We start from the raw sequence: 18610 nt of genomic DNA, 5'->3' as shown, positions 1-18610 counted from the left end.
GATGCTCTGGGGCGAAATGGAGGTGCTCTGTCACTGCTGCCATCCCTGCCAGGGTAAGGAGATGTGGCTGAGATAAGGCCAGCAGCCTCTGCTCCCCTCCCCGAGCAGTGCCCTCAGCAGTGCACAGGCACCCGCTGAGGACAGGATGCAGCCTCTCACCGATGCTGCTGAGCTCATGGGCGAATGTGGCCTCGGTGTGCACATCGCAGGGAGCCTGGGGGAGGCGGGGAGGCCCTTACATAAGCCCTGCATGCAGCAGGAGGAGCGGGGAGGGGAAGGGCAGCGCGCTGAGAATCCAGGCAGCCTCCAGCGAGGGCTCCCAGGAGCAGCTCTGTGCTGACACACGGCCGTGGGTCCGTGGCCTCGGCCATCCCCACATCGTTCATGTCCCCCTGCCTGGGGTGACGTGGAGGGGCTGCAGGGCTGCAGCTGTGGCATGGGGGTGGATGTGGCCCTGGGGCACTCTGGCTGTCGTTGTCCTGCCCATCCTGCATCTTGCACTGTGGTGCTGGGAATCTCTCATTGACACGGACCGGCTCCATGAGTGGAGATGCGTGCTGTCTGTGTGTCTGCATGTGTTTGGGGGTGTGTTGGCTGCTCCATTTCCCAGAGCACCTCGGCTGTTTCCTTGCATCCCCTGCATCCCAGCCCATCTCATCCAGGGAGATGAGCGCTGGTTCCTCCCCAGGCATGGCAGGGTCTTCTGAGCAGGGGATCACTTTGTGCCCAGGTAGGATCGAGTGCCCGTAGCCCTGTCACCCTTTCCAGGATGAGTCTGCTGTTAATTCCCTCCATCTCTCCACAGCATCAGCAATCCCTGCCGAGCCGGGCCATTTGAAGGGGGACCTCAGAGGGCAGCTTGAATGCTCTGAGGAGCAGTGACAAGTCTCTCCAGGTCCCTGAGTCGCTGGGTTCTCCTGCCTCACGGATTTGGCTGTTCCTTCTGGACCAACCGGAGGCTTGCTGTGATGGGGATGCACTGAGCCCTCACCCCAGGAGCTTCAGGCCTGGATGTTGGTGCTGCTCCTCCCGGACGATGTGGCTGATACTCTGGAGAAGCCCTCTCTTGCCCCCTGTTCTCCAAGTGCCTGAGCTGGTGGCCGGCTGGGACCTGCGTCTTGCCCTCTGGGTCCTGAGCTTCGCCTCGGCGGTCGTGCGCATGGAGGGCCAGGTCTACTCTCCCACTGTCAACACTCACTACGGGAAGCTACGGGGGGTGCGTGTGCCACTACCCAGTGAGATTTTGGGACCCGTGGATCAGTACCTGGGGGTGCCTTACGCCGCCCCCCCCGTTGGGGAGAAGCGGTTCATGCCTCCAGAGCCACCTCCCTCCTGGTCGGGCATCAGGAACGCTACCCACTTCTCGCCGGTCTGCCCCCAGAACATCCACAACGCCGTCCCCGAGATCATGCTGCCCATCTGGTTTACCTCCAACTTGGATATCGTGGCCACCTACATCCAGGACCCCAACGAGGACTGTCTGTACCTCAACATCTACATCCCCACGGAGGATGGTGAGTCCCCGGTGGGGCACCTAAAGGAGCGAGCGCTCTGGGAGGGTAAGGGGGGCTGCCCTGCCCCTGCCCAGCAGCGGTTGGTCTCACCTGGGTGTTGTGTTTGAAGCATGTGGTTGTGGACCCTGCAGCATGCTGTCTGTTTGTGGAAAGCTTCCTCTGGCCACTCAGCTTGCCCTCAGCTGCCATCTTTGTCTCGCGTGCTCCCGCCCCTCCACGCCTCTCGGTTCTCCCCTCTTTCTTCCTCCACCTCCATGGCATCGTCACGGGTTCCTTTCTTGTGTTGCTAAATCTGAATCAGACTCTCTGACCGCAGATCCACAGAGCGACAAGCTGGTTTGTGCTCCCCAGGTGCCGAGTGCCAGGTTCTGTCTTGAGTTGGTTCGGGTTTGTCCTTCCTCCCTTTTCCCACCCCCAGGTCCATGTGCTAGCCGTGGGCACGGGCTGCGGCCGCTGCTGGGAGGAACACTCTGCCTCTCCTGGGGCTGGGCTGCTCATGCCAGGAAGGGAACACAGAGCCCTTTTTGGGGACACAGAGAAGCCCTTTCTGGTGCAGGCAGGAGGCTGGGGGACATTGCAAAGTAGCTGCAGCCTAGTGTGCCGTGGCTAAGCCTAGTGCAATGTGCTGCAGCCTAGTGCAAGGTGCTGTGCCCCAGTGCAATGTGCTGCAGCCTAGCACAGGGTGCCACAGCCTAGCACAGACCCAGTCCCACGGTGGTGAGGCCGAGCAGCACTGGCTGCCTCCTGTCTAACCTTTCCCTTCACAGGACATCCCACCTGAACAGTAAGTAGAGGGCAGAGGAGCCAACGCTCTGCCCATGCACCCATCACAGCCTCACCACTGCGGGATCCCCGGGGTGCAGGGTGCACAGAGCAGACCCTGCCCCACTCCTCCATCCCGGGGGGGGGTCTCAGCTGCACCTTCCCAGCATGGCAGACCCGGAGTTTTCCTCCCACGGCACCGCTCCCCACCCACCTCCTGCGGTCCCCGGGGCGGCGGGCGGGCGGCAGCGTGGTTGTGATTGCATGCCCACTCCCAGCCGGTGGAGCCTCCTGTTATTTTGTAGTCTTTTATTCATTTTACAGTAAAACGGATTTCCAAGGAATGCACCCGAAAGCCCAACAAGAAAATATGTAGGAAAGGAGGTATGTAGCAAGCCGACCGGCAGAGAGGCACAGAGAGGAAAGAGAGAGAGAGTGAGAGAGTGCGAGGGTGCCTGTCGGTTCTCTCTGGCCCCGTGGCGTGCTCCTCTCTGTGCTGCGACCGCCCGTGGGCCCCGAGCAGCCCTGCCTGCTGCTGCCTGCTTCCCACTTGCCTCCACCCTGGGCTGCAGCTGGGCTGGGGTCAGGGCAGAGCAGGATGCTCCCGTTGCTCCAGGCCTTTCAGAACAGCTGAGCCCATGCTCCATGCTCCCCAGGCGCCTGGGTGTGAAGAGCGCCTTAAGAAACCTCTCCCCTTAGGGCTGGAGGGGCTGTGCCCATCGCCTCTCTGCCCAGAGAGGGTTTTCCTCCCATCCCCACATCCTGACCCACTCATGGGGGCACCTGGGCTTAGAAGGAGGCTGAGCTCTTCCCACAGTTGCATCCATGGTCAGCAGGAATAGGAGCTCTGCTGTTGGAGCATCATTCCTCACATGACCGGTTAACAGCTGCCATGTTCTGCCCCAGCCTCTTCTCTGCCCTTGGCTGTGCTGGTGGGGCTACATACCTACATACGTACATGCATGCACATGCACACAGACAGGGCTGTGCAAGCTCAGGGTCTGTTCCCCACCCCCTCACATTGCATTCTCCCTGAGCTGCAGCCTCCCGGAGGCAGCAGAGCATCTCCAGAGCAGACACAGCTCTGCTTTGTCTCGCCGCTGTCTCCAGGGCTGTGTGGGGCTCCTCCTGCTGCACTGCAGCTTGGGTCCCTGGAACGATCCAGATCCATCCCCAGTGCCACAGACCAGGGAGCAGAGACCCACAGACCAGATCCTCCCAGTCTGCCTCAGTCCATGGTCAGACAGGGCGCTCCCTCGGTCCCACTGCCCAGCCCTGCACAAGCAGGCAGAGCCCACGCTGCTCCCTGCATCACTCCATCCTCCCTGCTGCCCCGAGATGCCCGTGGCCAGGCCGACCAGCTCTTCTGAAAGGTGCAGGAGGGGGTGTTCTGCCTGGCTGGAGCTGCCCTCCCCACCTCCCCACTGCCATCCTGGGTGTCCTACACAGTGGGGACTCCGCTCCCACTGCTTTTCTCTTCATGCCCCCACGTTTGGTGGGGCTGGCACAGCTGGGCTCGGAGGTTTGGGGAGCTCTTTCCTTCCAGCGACTCTATTTTTTTTCCTTCCCCCCCCCCCCCCGAGTTCTGTCGTTTGGTTTCTTTGCTTTGCTTTTCCTGTCGCTGTCCTGGCTATTCACACGCCATCTCTCTGAGTGCCAAGGCTGCCTCTGAAAGGGCTGGCACATTAGGGAGTCTCCGCACGCCGCCTCCGGCGCAGGCTGTGCCAGCGACACCGAGCCACTTCAAAGTGCTTCCTTCCCTGGCCCCTCTGGGGCTGGAGTCCCCACGGGAGCTCCTCAGGGCCCGGGTGAAGGCAGGAGAAGGGGTGGCACAAGGCACGATGAAGCACCTCAGGCACCTTCTCCCCCCCGGATTTGCCCTGCAGCAGCTCTGCTCGCTGGCTCTTCCTTCACAGTCCCTCTGTGGATGCGTTTGGTGGCCCAGCTGCGGGTCCCTGCTCGGCTGAGGCTCTTGGGGAGCTGGCGGGGATGCTCCTCCTGCCCCGCTGACTCACGGATGGGCAGAGCCAGCGATTTGGGCATCCAGGCGTGACACGCGGAGGATTAAAGCACCCAGACGCTGCTGCTGCTGCCCTTCAGCTCCGGCCACTGCACTGGTGTCTGTTGACTCGAATTAATTGAATAACTTGTGAAGAGGCACTGAGGCTTCCCCCCCCCCATCCCCCCCTTCTGCTTAGCTCTGAGTGTCCTGGGTATGTAGTGCTTAGGGCGAGGATAACACGCCCGCAGTGCTTGTTTGTTCAGACTTGGTGCCATTTGAACATCGACTTGTTCAGGAATGCTCCTGATTATTATTTCTAAGACCATTTTGGTGCGACTGGTCGATAAGCTGTCCTCTCAGAGAGCAGGGGGCCGTGTGAGATGTCGGTGGTTCGAAATACCTCAGCTCCCACCTTGCTGTTGTTGTCATTTCATAGCAGCCAAAGGGCTGGGAATTTGTGAGCATTTATCCCTGCCTCCACAGGACAAAAAATGTCCCTGTCTCCCACTCGGGTGCATTTTGGTCCCTCTCTTGGGCAGGGCAGCAGTGCCTGGGGAATAATTAGCTGTGAGCTGTGCAGAGGATCTGTCAGTGCCTAGCTCAGCTGCTGCTCATGTTTTGCTGTGAAAATGAAGCTCTGCCCACCAGAGGAGCGCGTACGTGCACACAGTGTAGGGTCTATGGATGCCTCCCCGGCGTGGCTGAGGACTCACTACCACCTCTGTGCCCTCCTGCTTCAGAGTGAGGCTCACTGTTTGTGCCAGCCCTGGTGTGGAGCTCCTGGAGGATGGAGATGGCTCCTCCGCATTGCTCAGGGGCAGGGAGGGACAGGGCAGCACGGGGAAAGGCTCCTGCTTGGCCGCTGGATGCAGCTCCTTCTCTCTTATCTGCCGTGCTGAGCACGATGGCTGCAAGGAGCTGAGATCCCTGCCCTCTTTATCACTGTTTGCACTGGCGTCAGTGCTATTGCAACAGTTTGCTTAAGATAGTATAAATCTGGTGCGGATGCTCCTGTTTAAGGAAAACTGATTTTATTTTATTTTTTCCTAAACTTGAGCTTAAATCTTTCTAGGGACTCCAGATAAGAGCATACATCCTTCCTATCAGCCCAAACAATGTCACTCCACAGTCAGCTTTCAGTTAAACAGCGTAACAGGCACTCGCACGAGGTGAGCAGAATGAATTTTTGATGGGTGAGGAGAGCAGGAACCACAAGTGCTTTGTTTTTTTCTTCCATCACCAAGAAGCTCAAACCAAAGCAGCCCCCTGGGAGCAGTCAGGAGGGCAGCACTGGGCTGGGGGCTGCAGCCCACAGCAATGCAGAGAACATCTCACAGCAGCGGCCTTGCGTGCTGCAACAGCAGACACAGGGAGGTGGCAGAGCAAAGTGCAAGGAAGGCGTGGGAGCACTTAATCTGTAATTTCTCTTATGAGCTGTGGGGCAATGGTGGGTAGTTGTAGAGGTGAGCGACGGAGCTGGACTTGCTATAGATGTGATATTGGCTGCTGGCACAGCGTGGCTGTGAGGCAGAAAGGATGCTTGGCTGCAGAATCTGCTGCTGGCAGGAGCAGGACCCCAAAAACACGGCCACCCTGGCACCTCATTGCCAGTAGGGATGGCTCTTGGTTTGAACACGCCATGCAGGGATCTCATCTCTTCTCACTGTCCCCAAGTGCATCACTCTCACCCCATTTCCCATTGTTGCTTTCCATTGTTCTCTGAAGTTGTCTCCTCCTCTCAAGGCTCAGGTTCTTTTAGCCTTATTATCCCTGCCTTCACTGATGTGCCATGGCTGCCCTCAGCCACATCCATCCCCATGCAGTGCTCCCATCAGAGGGTGTCCATTGCCCTCCCACAGCTCCAAAGCACAGGGCAGATGAAGGATTGCTGCCTGCAGCATTCATTAGAGAAAATCCCTCTCCCTGTGTATTACCAGGGAGGCAGGAGCAATGCTGCACGGGTTCATTGTTTAAGTGCTTTGTGGGCTCACAGCTCCCTAACAAAGATGTAGCTGGTCAAACCCGCAGCCCCCGCTCCAGCTCATGCCTGCAGTCAGGCTGGGGGCTGTGCATGGGGGGGGATGCAGCAGGACAGGGCTGTTGAGACTGTGTGGGCTGAGGCTGGAGGAGGCAGGAGTGCTGGGTTGGAAGGAGAACTTGAAGAACATCAGGTGCCGTCCTTGACCTGGGGCAAGCTGCTCTGCCTGACCTGTGCCCAGCATTTGTCATGCCTCTCCTTAACCTCCTCCCCAGACCATCTTCCATTGCTCTTCTGCCCTTTCTGCCAAAGAACTTTTCTTGACTGGCTTAAATCTGCCTTGTGGGGCACAGCTGCTGCCCAGTGGAGCAGGAGTCACTCTCCGTGTCATTGCTGGGGCCTGTCCTGCCTGGGGAGGCTGTGAACACAGCTCCCTGCTCTCAGCATTTGGATGGCCTCCTCTTCCTCAAACTTGGCTCATCTGATGGATTTCCCAGACATCTTCTCCTTGCTCCTCTGGGCACTGTCCAGAAGGTCATGGCACGGAGCACTGTGCTCCCCTTTTGCACCCCAGGTCTGTGCTCTGAGCAGGACGGGGCTGCTCTCCCCAGCCAGGCTTTTGGGTTTTCTCTCCAAGAGGCAATTACACTTCCCCTGATAGAGCTGCCCCGTGGGCAAGTCGGGCAGAGCTGTGCAGACAGGACCAGGGCTCCAGGACAACCCACAAAGTCATTCAGGACATTACAGACACGGATATCTCTTGTGGCACGGGGAAGCCCCCGTCTCAAGCCGGCAGTTTTCAGCACAGGGCGGTGGGCAGGGCTGCGGGGTAACCCGGCACGTCGGCTGTGCTGGTGGCGGATGAGGACACCGCTTTGGGATGCTCCCGGTCCCTGCACCCCGGGGAGGAGCTGGGAAGGGCCCGGGGAGCAGCATTGCAGCACCGGGGCAGCCTTGCCCCCGCCGTGCCGTGGCTCTGGGAGAGGTGCAGTGTGAGTAGCCAGCAGCGCTGTGGGGCACAGGCCTGGCCCCACCGTCTCTGCTATCATGCTATTTTTGAATTCTCTTTTGTGTTTTTTTTTTCTTTTTCTTCTTTTCTTTTGTTGTTTTGTTGTTGTTGTTTTTCTCCTTTTTTTTTTTTTTTTTTTTCCTTCTTCTTTTTTTTTTTTTTTTTTTTTTTTCTGTCTCCTCGTGTTTGGTCCCTAGGAGCCAGCGCTAAGAAACAGGGAGAGGACTTAGCGGATAATGACGGGGATGAAGACGAAGGTATTTCTGTGCTCGAGGCTGCCACTGCATGACACGCAAAGCAACTCCGTATGCCCGCCATCCGCTGCCGTCCCCAGGGAGCCCCGTGTGTGTCTGTCTCGGCGCTGGGCAGCTGCGCGGGGCGGGGGGCAGGGGGGCCGGCTGTGCAGGGCTCAGCCCCATCCTCTCCTTCGTGGGAAGCTTGTGGGGTCGTGCTGCAGCAGGAGAAGTTTGCTGGCTGCCCCGCTCCGCTCGAGCGAGGGCTGGGAGGAAGCATGGCAGCTTGGGAGCAGAGGAGACCTCGGGCACCTGGGCCCATTTCACCCCGAGCCCGGTCATATTCCACCTCCAGCCTCATCCCTCCAGACTTAGTGATGCACAACGGGAGCCTGTGCTCTCTCCTCCCACCTGCTCCCACTCTGGGACAGGAGTGGGGACAGCTGTGCCACCGCCCTGTGCCCGGCCCCAGCTGGGGGAGCTGCGCCCCTTTGTTTCCCAGCGCAAGGTGTTGCTTGTGCCACTGCATCTGTGCCAGTGGGAGTGCAATGTCAAACAGGTTTGATTCGTTGCCACCAGGTTAAGAAAGCTGCAGGTCTTTGGTAACGTGGAGCTGCTCGGCCGCAGGGCCTGGGCTCGGTCTGTTTTGTCGCAGGGATGTGAGGAGGAGTTCAGCCAGGATGCAGCTGTGCCACGGAGAGGGCACTGCGACCTCGTGGGCTGTCCATGAGCCCAGAGCCCGTCCTGGCAGATGGTGTTTGGGTTCTGGGAAGCAGATGAAAAGCCAGTTCATTGGCAGCAGCAAAACCTGTTGTTTTCTCCCAGTAACCTGTGCCCCAGGATCTCTTGTAGCAGGGCGTAAACTGGCATCCATCCTAAGTGATTTGACTGCGGAAAATCCCTGCACGCTGAACTGTGCCACAAAGATTAGGAACCATTTTTTCCCTGCTCTGCCACTGCATTTTGCTGCCGTTCTGATACAGGGCTGTCCCTTCTTGTTTCGGTGGTGACATGTGGCAGTGGGGAGAGGACAGAGCTGCACAGGAATGAGTGTTGGAGCTCTTGGGGTTTCACCCAGGAGGAGCTTTCCTGGCAGAGGGCTGCAGGGCGGCCAGGATGGTGGGGTGTGCGGGGTGGTGGGGATGGAGCTGTGGTCGGGGCAGCTGAGGAGGGGCAGAGCTGTGCCTGGTGCCAGCCAGTGCCCACCAGTGCACAGCACTGGGTGCAGGTGAGCACAAAGGAGAGCAAAGTCCATCGGCACTGGAGAGGGCTGGGCATGCAGGAGCTGGCACCCTGATGTGTGCAGCCGCCTCCATGCAATGTGGGTGACATGTGCCAGGGGCTGAGCATGGGCAGGGATGTCCCTGGGACCAGAATAGCAAAGACAGAGGGAGCACATGGCTGCTCCTCGCCCCAGACTCCCCCCCGGTGCTCTCTCCCCGGCCCTCAGGTCCCATTCCCCATCCTCACTCCATGCCTCATGACCTGTCCTCGCCCGGCCTCGGCGCTCACCTCCCCGACACGCACACGTGCACGCACTGTCTGCTCATCGCCATGTCTGTGTCCGGGCACTGGGGTGCCATGGGTTCTCATCCAGGCAGCCGGCAGGTTTCTGCCTCCCTGGGCAATTGGGAAGGTGGGGAGGCGGGTGAGTGAGAGGTGGGAGCACCCACCAGTGCCCCCCCGCCCTCCAGGTCCTGCACACCCCATCCCTGCCCCTCTTCAATGCCAGCTGCCAGCACTCCCGGAGCCGAGGGCTTGGGGCCACGGGGACACAGGGACAAACTCCGGGAGCACCCCCAGTCTTGTTGGTGCCCTACAGCCACTGCCTCCATGGAGGTGCCAGCTCCCACCTGCAACCAGAGCTCAGCTCCAGGGAAAAGCAGCTGGGTCTGCCCGGTGCCTCCCCTGCACTCATTGAGACTCTGGGCAGCTCCTGCCCCAGGGGGACAGCAGTGCTGGGATGGGGACAGTGGCTGCCTACCATGGAAGGGCTGACAGGGTTAGGGGGATTGTCAGGTTCGTGCCGTGGCTTTGGGCTCTGGGTTTGGCTGCTGCAGCCCCCTCCCTGGTCCTGGCAGCTGGCATTGCCCTCCTCTCTCTGTGGTCTGCCTCTTGGCAGGGTGCTGCGGTCGCCAGCGGGGTCCTGTGTTTAACCTCCTCTCCTTCCAGACATCCGGGACAGCGGGGCCAAGCCGGTGATGGTGTACATCCACGGTGGCTCATACATGGAGGGCACGGGGAACATGATCGACGGCAGCGTGCTGGCCAGCTACGGGAACGTGATTGTCATCACTCTCAACTACCGCGTTGGAGTGCTCGGTACGGGCTGCGCTGCAGGACAGGGGACAGGGAGGTGGCCGAGTGCCGTGCCACGTGGCAGTGCACACAGCAGTGTGGTCAAGTTCCTGGCACCGGCCACCCGGGCTCTTTTACACAACCTGGCTCAGCTGAAAGCAAATATTGGTCTGTGGCTAAATAAATAATAAATGTGTTTACGCAGCATCGCCTCCTGAGAGTGCTCGGAGCGCCGAGCTGCCAGCGGGCGCTGCCTCACTGCCCCGTGGAGTCCATAGAGCCAGCAGCAGTGCCTGTGCTCCAGCAGCCTGTGTCCAGGGCTGGGGCAGGTCCAGGAGCTCCCCTCACCCTACATGGGCAGTGCACGAGCCCAGATGCATCCCCCTGGGGAAGGAAACAGGAGGGTTGTAAGATTGATTTTGCTCTCTCTGTGGTTTCCTGAGACGCATGGAGCCATGCTCAGCCCTCCAGGGGTTTCCTGGGGAAGAGTCCATCCACACCACCCCACGGGCTCTGCTGCTCGCAGCTCAGGGGCTCACTGCCCCACACCTGGGCACCACATCCCTCCGACAGCCCCTGTGCCCAACCTCCTCTTGGGGATGTCAGTCGCAGATCAGCAGTCTTGCTTGGATTTACCCAGTAGAAGATGAGCTTTTCTGTAAAAACAAACATGCTTGAGACCTTTCGATATTAAAATTCAGGTCTTTCAGATAGACAGTGCAAATTTAAGAAACCTGAAGTACGATCTGAAGTCTGACTTTGGCATCTCCACTGAGATGTGTGAGATCTCCACTGCTTCAGTGTGCGGGCAGGAATACCCCCAGAGCCGGAGCAGCACCACTCCCCCCTGCCAGGTTACCCACCTGCATTTGGCCTCAGCACCATGGCTTTGCCTTCCTGCTTTGAGTCAAGGCAAACAAAACACTGATAGCTTATCTTGGGTGTTACCTTTACTACTGAAAGCATTTCTCAGCATCTTCCTCACAGAAAGTCTTTGCGTTTTAAGCTGCAGTCGGTTCCTCTCTGCTCAGCCCACCTCCTTGCATTTCTAGAGCACCTCCAGACCATGCTATTCCATTGGCTGTGCATGCACTCTGCTCCCTGACACTCTCAGCTTTCTTTGGAACGTGTAGGAGATGTCTTGGACCGTTGTTAGTGTGGGTGGTGGTCGGAGTAGGGCAGAGCTGGTGCCCATCACTCCATCTGTGCCTGGAGTGGCTCCACCTCGCCCCCCAGCCCCGTGTGATCAGCGCTGTCACGGTGGGACGGGATCCCATAGGCTCTCCCCCATACTCAGGGAGGGGTGGGAGGTCCGCCTGCTTCCCCCCATCACTAACGGGGCTCTGCTTTGCCCTCAGGGTTCCTGAGCACGGGGGACCAGGCTGCCAAAGGCAACTATGGGCTGCTGGACCAGATCCAGGCGCTGCGCTGGGTCAGTGAGAACATCGCTTTCTTCGGTGGCGATCCTTTGCGCATCACCGTCTTCGGTTCCGGCATCGGCGCCTCCTGCGTCAGCCTGCTCACCCTCTCCCACCACTCGGAAGGTAAGGTGCTGGCCGTGCCAAGGAATTGCTGCTGGAGTGAGGGCAAAGCTGGGTGTGAGCCTGCAGAGTGAGTGAGGCCCCCGTGGTACCAGAGCAGAGGTCTGGGAGTGCTGAAATTTGCACGACGCAGATGGAGGTGATGGGGTTGATATCACACTGTAAATACAGTGGACTGTTTGCTCCAGGTAAAGAAAGGAATTGTTTATGCTACAAGATTGTGCCCGTGTAAGAGCAAGTGAATATAAAACACCTGCGAATAAATTTACATTGAAAAATGGAAAGGAGATTTTCAGCCAACAGAGAAGAGTTGTTCTGCCTTCAGCTTCCTACAGAAAATGGCAGGAGGAAAAGCTGATCTGAGTGTGGTCCGCAGGGCACCGGGCTGCCAGGGAGCAGTTCCGTGGGGCGCATGCAACAGCCAGTTACCCTCACACAGTACCACATCCCTGCGTGTGGGCACAGGAGTGCACAAAGGAAGGAAACTTTCAGAAAGTCAGCACGGGGCAGAGGAGCTGCTCAGCCTTTCCTCCAGCCTTGGGGGGATGAAGGATGGACCGATCATCCTGATATTCAAAGCAGTGGTGATCTCAGCCCAAACTGCTCTGAAGGTGTCTGCATCAGAGCCAGCAGCACCGTCTGTTCTGTAGAGATGCCACGTCCAGCACGAGGCTGATGCTGGCTGCTGGGAGATGCTGAGCACTTGTTAGTGGTGGGAGCAAAGTTCCCCATGCTGTCTTGTCCTGCTGAACCAGTTTGGTACAAGAACCAAGGAAATTAGAGTCAGCCTGCTTGCTCTGCTGTCATCATCAGCTGTGTCCTGACAGCCTGGACAAAAGCATGGCCTTGCAAAGAGGTGAAAGGCTTGGAAACAAGAAGAAAGGTGAAGCTGCAGTGGTCCAGCCCTGGCAGTGTGTTCTGAGCACAGCCCTGCTGTGAGTAAGCTGCTTTCTGTGCTGCCTCAGGATCTCAGGACGCTTGTGAGATCATCAGTCCATGCTCCTCCGTGAGTGCCCAGTGCCCAAAGTCAGAGCCTCTGCTCTGCACAGTCAGTGCTTCTCCTCCTGCTGACCCTGAGCAGGATGCTGCTGGGGACATCACCCCATCCTCTTCAGGTCACTTGTACAAGCACGACTGGGTATTAGGAGGAGACACCTTCTATGGTAAAACCAGGAGATGCTTTGCTTGTGTGGGCTGGGAAATCTGGTGTTGTGCAATGAAGGAGCAAGGGCAAATCTCTGCAGACTCCTGAGCATCAGGATGGGCTCCACTTGCACGCAGGGGACACTGTGGCACAGGGACTCACATGGATGAGCACCTGGGGCTCCACAAGCCCTCCTGCAGGTGCATGGCACCTAGGGCAGCGTATGCACAAGTCTTTTGCAGTCTGAAAGTTCCTACACAGAGAGAAGGGTTTTCTCTGACCAAACTGAATTGGAGAGGCAGCTGGCAGCGTGGAGAGAGGCTGGGCGTGTTGGGGATACCAGCAATTACTTCCCCAGCACAACTGCAGCTGCTCGCTGGCTTTCCATCCACGGTTGGAGAACCCAGCACAGCACTTTTTGGGCGACACCAGGCTTTCTGCCACTAAACCCTGTGTCTGGATGCTGTGTCCTTTGCATCACGTTGGTGCCGGGCTCCCAGCTCCCTCAGCACCTCGGCTGTGAACGCAGCGAGGAGGGAGGGGAGATGCTGATGCTGCAGCCAGCACTGCATCAGAACAAACAGACACAGAAATGCCCTCATCCAGCCCCGCTCCAGGGCACCCATCTCCCCAGGGCCATCCCTGCAGCGCAGCAGGGAAGCCACGCCGAGACGCAGCCTGGAGACCGGGCGGGTTTGTTTTTATCGGATCAAAATAAAACACGTAGTGATCAAGAGCTATTAATGAAGCAGCTAATTTGTGCCTGCTCTGCCAGGCGCGGCGAGAGGCAGACATGGGAGGCTGGTGCTGCACACGCTGTGTCTGACTGCCAGGAAGACCCGCAGCTCCCCTGCCAGCCCTGTTGCTTGCTAGCAGGTGGATTCCTCACCAAGAAGCAAAGTGCTGTCTCTCTCTCCCCAATAAAGGTTGGGGGGAGCATGGGGGGGGCTGTCACCTTGGTGGGAAATGGCCAGTTCCCAGTGGGCAGCATCTTGCTGGCGGGGTCAATAGCTGCTGCTGTGGGGAGCATCTGTAAGGAGGAACCTCGCCTTGGAAGCACCCAGTGTGGCTCAGGGAATCCCCACATCAGCTGCTTGATGGTGGGTGATGGTGCAGAGCAAGCAAGCCCCCGGACAGTCTCAGGCTTGTAGGCTGGGTACTGCTTTCTAGGGCACTGGGAGGTGACAAACAGAGCTTGTGACTTCTCTTTGTCCCAGCGCATGGGACTGTACGTCAGGTACTTGGCAGAGCAAGGACTGTGCGTGCAGACAGCTAAGGGGACTGTGGCTGGTAGCCAGGATCCTCCCAGCTCTGCTGCTGCAGGAGGGGACACGCTCCCTGCGAAGCTGCACGGGGTTCAGGTGTGCAGCCGGCTCTCCTGCAGCACTCTGAGCTCAGCCATGCGCCGTGCCGCGCTGCTGCTGCACCCTGCACCGTACATGAAACGGAATCTGGCAGCCATCGAGTGCCAGGGTCCAGAGAGGCACAGGGGAGCAGGGGAGGGCTGGCCAGAGAGCAGAGACCGTGGGGTGCACCCCGAGCTCGGCCGCCTTGCACCGCCCCGGAGGCTCCGCTTCCTCGCAGCCCTTTGTATTCCGAGCACAAGCGCCATTGACATGGGGCTGGAGCCCAGCCACGCATTCCTCCGCCTGGGCCAGGGCCTTTGTGGCCCCGCTTTCCAGGGCGAAAGTCCACTCCCTCTGTGTTCCCGGTGGCAGAAAGGCCCTCTTTGTGCATCTGGCAGCGTGCTCCTGCGGGGCCGGATTGGCACCAAGCAGCCCCAGCTGGGCAGGAAGTGGCAGGGAGGGGGGTGAGGGGGACCCTGACAAAGCGGCGGGTGGGACACGCAGGGTTAAGTGTCCCCGAGCAGGGATTAACCCTCCCGCTGCTGCCGCGTGGTCCCACCCCAGGGTGGAGGATGGCAGCAGCGGGTGCTCCGCGTGATGGCGGGGATGGATCACGGTGCTCCACGAGCTCTGGCTGTGACACAACCATGAATGTCCCCATGAGACGCTGGGACATCCCCACGAGATGGGACACAGCACCCCGCTGCAGCCTCGAGGTGTTGGAGCGTCTCCGAGCTCCTTGCTTCTCTTGCAGGTCTCTTCCAGAGAGCCATCATCCAGAGCGGCTCCGCGCTCTCCAGCTGGGCGGTGAACTACCAGCCCGTCAAGTACACCAGCATGCTGGCTGACAAGGTGGGCTGCAACGTGCTGGACACGGTGGATATGGTGGACTGCCTGCGGCAGAAGAGTGCCAAGGAGTTGGTGGAACAAGACATCCAGCCGGCCCGCTACCACGTGGCCTTCGGGCCGGTCATCGACGGGGACGTGATCCCAGACGACCCAGAGATCCTGATGGAGCAGGGCGAGTTCCTCAACTACGACATCATGCTGGGCGTCAACCAAGGCGAGGGGCTGAAGTTCGTGGAGGGCGTGGTGGACCCCGAGGATGGCGTTTCGGGCAGCGACTTTGACTACTCGGTCTCCAACTTCGTAGACAATCTGTACGGTTACCCCGAGGGCAAGGACACCCTGCGAGAAACCATCAAGTTCATGTACACAGACTGGGCCGACAGGGACAACCCCGAGACGCGCCGCAAGACCCTGGTGGCCCTCTTCACCGACCACCAGTGGGTAGAGCCGTCGGTGGTGACAGCTGACCTGCACGCCCGCTACGGCTCCCCCACCTACTTCTACGCCTTCTACCACCACTGCCAGAGCCTGATGAAGCCCGCATGGTCCGACGCGGCCCACGGGGATGAGGTGCCTTACGTGTTCGGGATCCCCATGATTGGCCCCACAGACCTCTTTCCCTGCAACTTCTCCAAGAACGACGTCATGCTCAGTGCTGTGGTGATGACCTACTGGACCAACTTTGCCAAGACAGGGTGAGCGGGGCAGGGTGGGGAGCGGGGCTGTGCTGGGGGTCTGTGCTTGAGGCAGGGTGGCAGGCCAGGTGTGAGCCCCCTGCACCTGGAGGTCTGTGGGCCTGGCTGCTCGTGCTCCTGCCGTGGGCAGGGAAATTGCAGCCTGGCACGGCTGTAGTCAGCGTCAGCCCAGGACGGGGCTCCAATCTCAGCTGAGGGCAGGGGTGTGGGAGCCACTTGGTCATGGTTATCAGGGGTGAGGTTTGACTCAGGGTTTGCAGTGCTGCCCGTCTGTGCCTCCCTGTGTTTATCCGGAGGTAGCCGGCTCTTTCACCTCGCCTCTCCGGCCCTGCCCAGTGCTAGCTCTGTTTTGTCTGTGTCTCGCAGGGACCCCAACAAGCCCGTCCCCCAGGACACCAAGTTCATCCACACCAAGGCCAACAGGTTTGAGGAGGTGGCCTGGTCCAAGTACAACCCCCGCGACCAGCTGTACCTGCACATCGGGCTGAAGCCGCGGGTGCGCGACCACTACCGAGCCACCAAGGTGGCTTTCTGGAAGCACCTGGTCCCCCACCTGTACAACCTGCACGACATGTTCCACTACACCTCCACCACCACCAAAGTGCCGCCGCCTGACACCACGCAGAACTCCCACATCACCCGCCGTCCCAATGGCAAGATCTGGACCACCAAGCGCCCCGCCATCTCACCCGCCTACAACAGCGAGAACGGCAAGGAGAAGTGGAGCCCGGAGCAGGAGGCGGGCACCCTGCTCGAGAGCCCCCGCGACTACTCCACCGAGCTCAGCGTCACCATCGCCGTGGGCGCCTCGCTCCTCTTCCTCAACGTGTTGGCCTTCGCCGCCCTCTACTACCGCAAGGACAAGCGGCGGCAGGACACGCACCGGCAGCCCAGCCCGCAGCGTGGAGCCGCCAACGACATCGCCCACGCTCCCGACGAGGAGATGCCGTCCCTGCAGGCCGGCCAGGCACACCACGAGTGCGAGGCCGTGCCACCCCACGACACCCTGCGCCTCGCCGCCCTGCCCGACTACACGCTGACGCTGCGCCGCTCCCCGGACGACATCCCGCTCATGACGCCCAACACCATCACCATGATCCCCAACTCGCTGGTGGGGCTGCAGACCCTGCACCCCTACAACACCTTCGCCGCCGGTTTCAACAGCACGGGGCTCCCGCACTCACACTCCACCACCAGGGTATAGCTGCCCGCGGCCGGCGCACACACACGCACGCACGCACACGCACTCGGCAGACACTGGCAGAGGGACCGGCGGGAGCCCACGGACGGACGGGGGTGGCACACACGGACGGTGTGACACTGAGCCCAGACCTGCGGGCCCTGGTTGCCGCCGGCCAACCCGCTTCCCTCGGCGCTTTCTTTCATTCCTTTCTAACTTTGAGAAGTGCTTCAACTCTCCGGCTCCCGGCAGGAGGGCCCCACCGGGGCTGTGCCCCCCAACCATGGGGACACCCCATCCCCCGCGCCCACCGAGCACCCCGAGACGGGCGAGCAGCGGTGCCGGGCGTCCCTCTGGGGGGAGGTTTGGCATCCAGAGCGCCGTGGATGAGGCTCCGTCACTGTGCCATGGTGCTAAGGGCAGAGGCAGCGGGCAGGGGCTCGGCCTCGCGCTGGGTGCGGGCGCTGGGAGCCGGGGAGCCGCCCCGCCGTGGGGGTCGTGGCACCTCTGCCCCCTCTTTGCGCTGCAGAGAATCTCTTTTGTGTCAGTCGTTTCTCTTTGCAGAGACGTTTTTTAAAGCAGATCTTTAGTTCTTTACACACTAACGGAGTCGCCGCGTTTTGTCCTTTGTAAAGATTTTAAACCAAGTGTTCTTGATATAAAATAAAAAGCCAGTTAGAAGAACCCCAGCGTGTGTGCGCGGTGCCGGCCCCGACACGGCCCCACGGCCCCAGTACCCGTGCACGGGGCTGGTGGGCACCAGGCACCAGGCAGGGCCCTGCCTCCCGCGCCGCGAGGCCGCACTCTTTTGTATTTTTGATATTCTCCCTCCTCTGTCACCCGTGCCCACGGATCTCAGCCAAAAAAGCCCACTCTGGGGCCCGGCCACAGGCGTCCCACGGCCTCTCTGCCCCATCCCAGCCGCCCTCAGCCCCCTGTGGTGTCACCTGATGGGGTTGGACGCGCGCGCGCTGCCGGAGGGCAGCCACCCACAGCCACCCTGCCCTGCTCCCCACCTCGCCACCACCCCATGACCACTGCCAGGGTGTGCCCGCAGCCATGGGGACATTGGGGGCAGGGCACCCGCTCCAGGGCTGGGGCACCCGCAGAGCTGCAGGGAGCGGGCAGCTCGGGGCTGGACGTGGGGAAGGAGCTGTCCAGGAGCAGTGAGGGCAGGGGTTGGCTTGGCCTCCAGCGCGGTCACCCTGGGCACAGGAGGAGGGGACAGGTCCCGTGTCCCCGCAGGGATGCCACCCTCAGCCCCGGTCCGGCTGGCAGACGCTGCCCGCGCTGGCGGCCGTGACGCACCGGTGCCGGCCGACCCCACACAGCCCCACGCGGCCCCACACAGCCCTGGTTTGGGGTGAGGGTGCGGGTTGGAGAATGTATTTATACCCTGTCACCCGCTCAGAGTAACAAATTCCAAATAAAACAGAAGTGATATTTTTAATAGCGGTGTGTCTTGCCTCTCCTTGAAATGTGCAGGGGACGGAGTGGAGCACGGGGACGCCCCAAACTGGGGGTTCCCACGGCCCTGACCCACCCAGACAAAGGTGCCACCTGTCCCCAGCACTGCTGGCGTTGGTGCTACGGTGGGGACTCTGCATGTCCCAGCCCTTCTGGATCCCCATGGCACTGCAGCCCTGTGCAGGACCTCCCCAGCCCCATAGATGCCCCACAGTGCCCCCTCCCGCCCTGCTCAGCCCCACTCCCCTTCCCCCGCTCGCCGATCAGAAATCTGCTGGTTTCATTGCTTTTTAATGTAATTTCCACTGGAGTTGCCATGGCAACCAGGCATGGAGGCCTGAATCGCCTCCAGGCAGTGCAGCAGCAGAGCTGGGCCAAGGGCTAGGGCTGGGGGGGGGAGGGGGGCAGGCGCTGCTGCACGGGTGCTGCTTTTTGGGGTCCTCACTCCGCAGTCAGCACGAGGCGGGGGGCACCCGCGAGCTGCCGACCCTCTGCCATGGGGCTGATGGAGGGATGCCCAGCTGGTATCCTTCCCCACCCCAAATCCTGACCCCGCGGCCCCACCCAGCGCTGCCCCGAGCTCAGTGCCCTC

At 60.3% G+C, this 18610-nt stretch overlaps 1 protein-coding gene across 2 annotated transcripts; it reads left to right on the top strand.

The window, feature by feature from the left end:
- Positions 1 to 705: 705 nt before the first annotated feature.
- On the top strand, positions 706 to 16636 carry NLGN3 (neuroligin 3). 2 transcript variants are annotated; one of them, XM_065729334.1, is made up of 7 exons: positions 706 to 730; positions 806 to 1514; positions 7463 to 7522; positions 9671 to 9820; positions 11155 to 11340; positions 14582 to 15371; positions 15738 to 16636. In XM_065729334.1, the coding sequence occupies exons 2-7, from the start codon at positions 1037 to 1039 to the stop codon at positions 16573 to 16575; spliced, it is 2502 nt and encodes an 833-aa protein (XP_065585406.1). In that variant the 5' UTR covers positions 706 to 730; positions 806 to 1036; the 3' UTR covers positions 16576 to 16636. The 2 variants fall into 2 exon arrangements, with proteins under 2 accessions (XP_065585406.1, XP_065585407.1); XM_065729335.1 differs by lacking the exon at positions 7463 to 7522.
- Positions 16637 to 18610: the final 1974 nt, after the last annotated feature.

The sequence above is a fragment of the Cyrtonyx montezumae genome, unplaced genomic scaffold (genome assembly GCF_038088225.1).
Source record: "Cyrtonyx montezumae isolate F1298 unplaced genomic scaffold, pur_monq_1.0 scaffold_11, whole genome shotgun sequence".
Lineage (NCBI taxonomy): Eukaryota > Metazoa > Chordata > Aves > Galliformes > Odontophoridae > Cyrtonyx > Cyrtonyx montezumae.
Note: the sequence above shows the minus strand (reverse complement) of the source record. Positions and strands in the feature narration are given on the sequence as shown.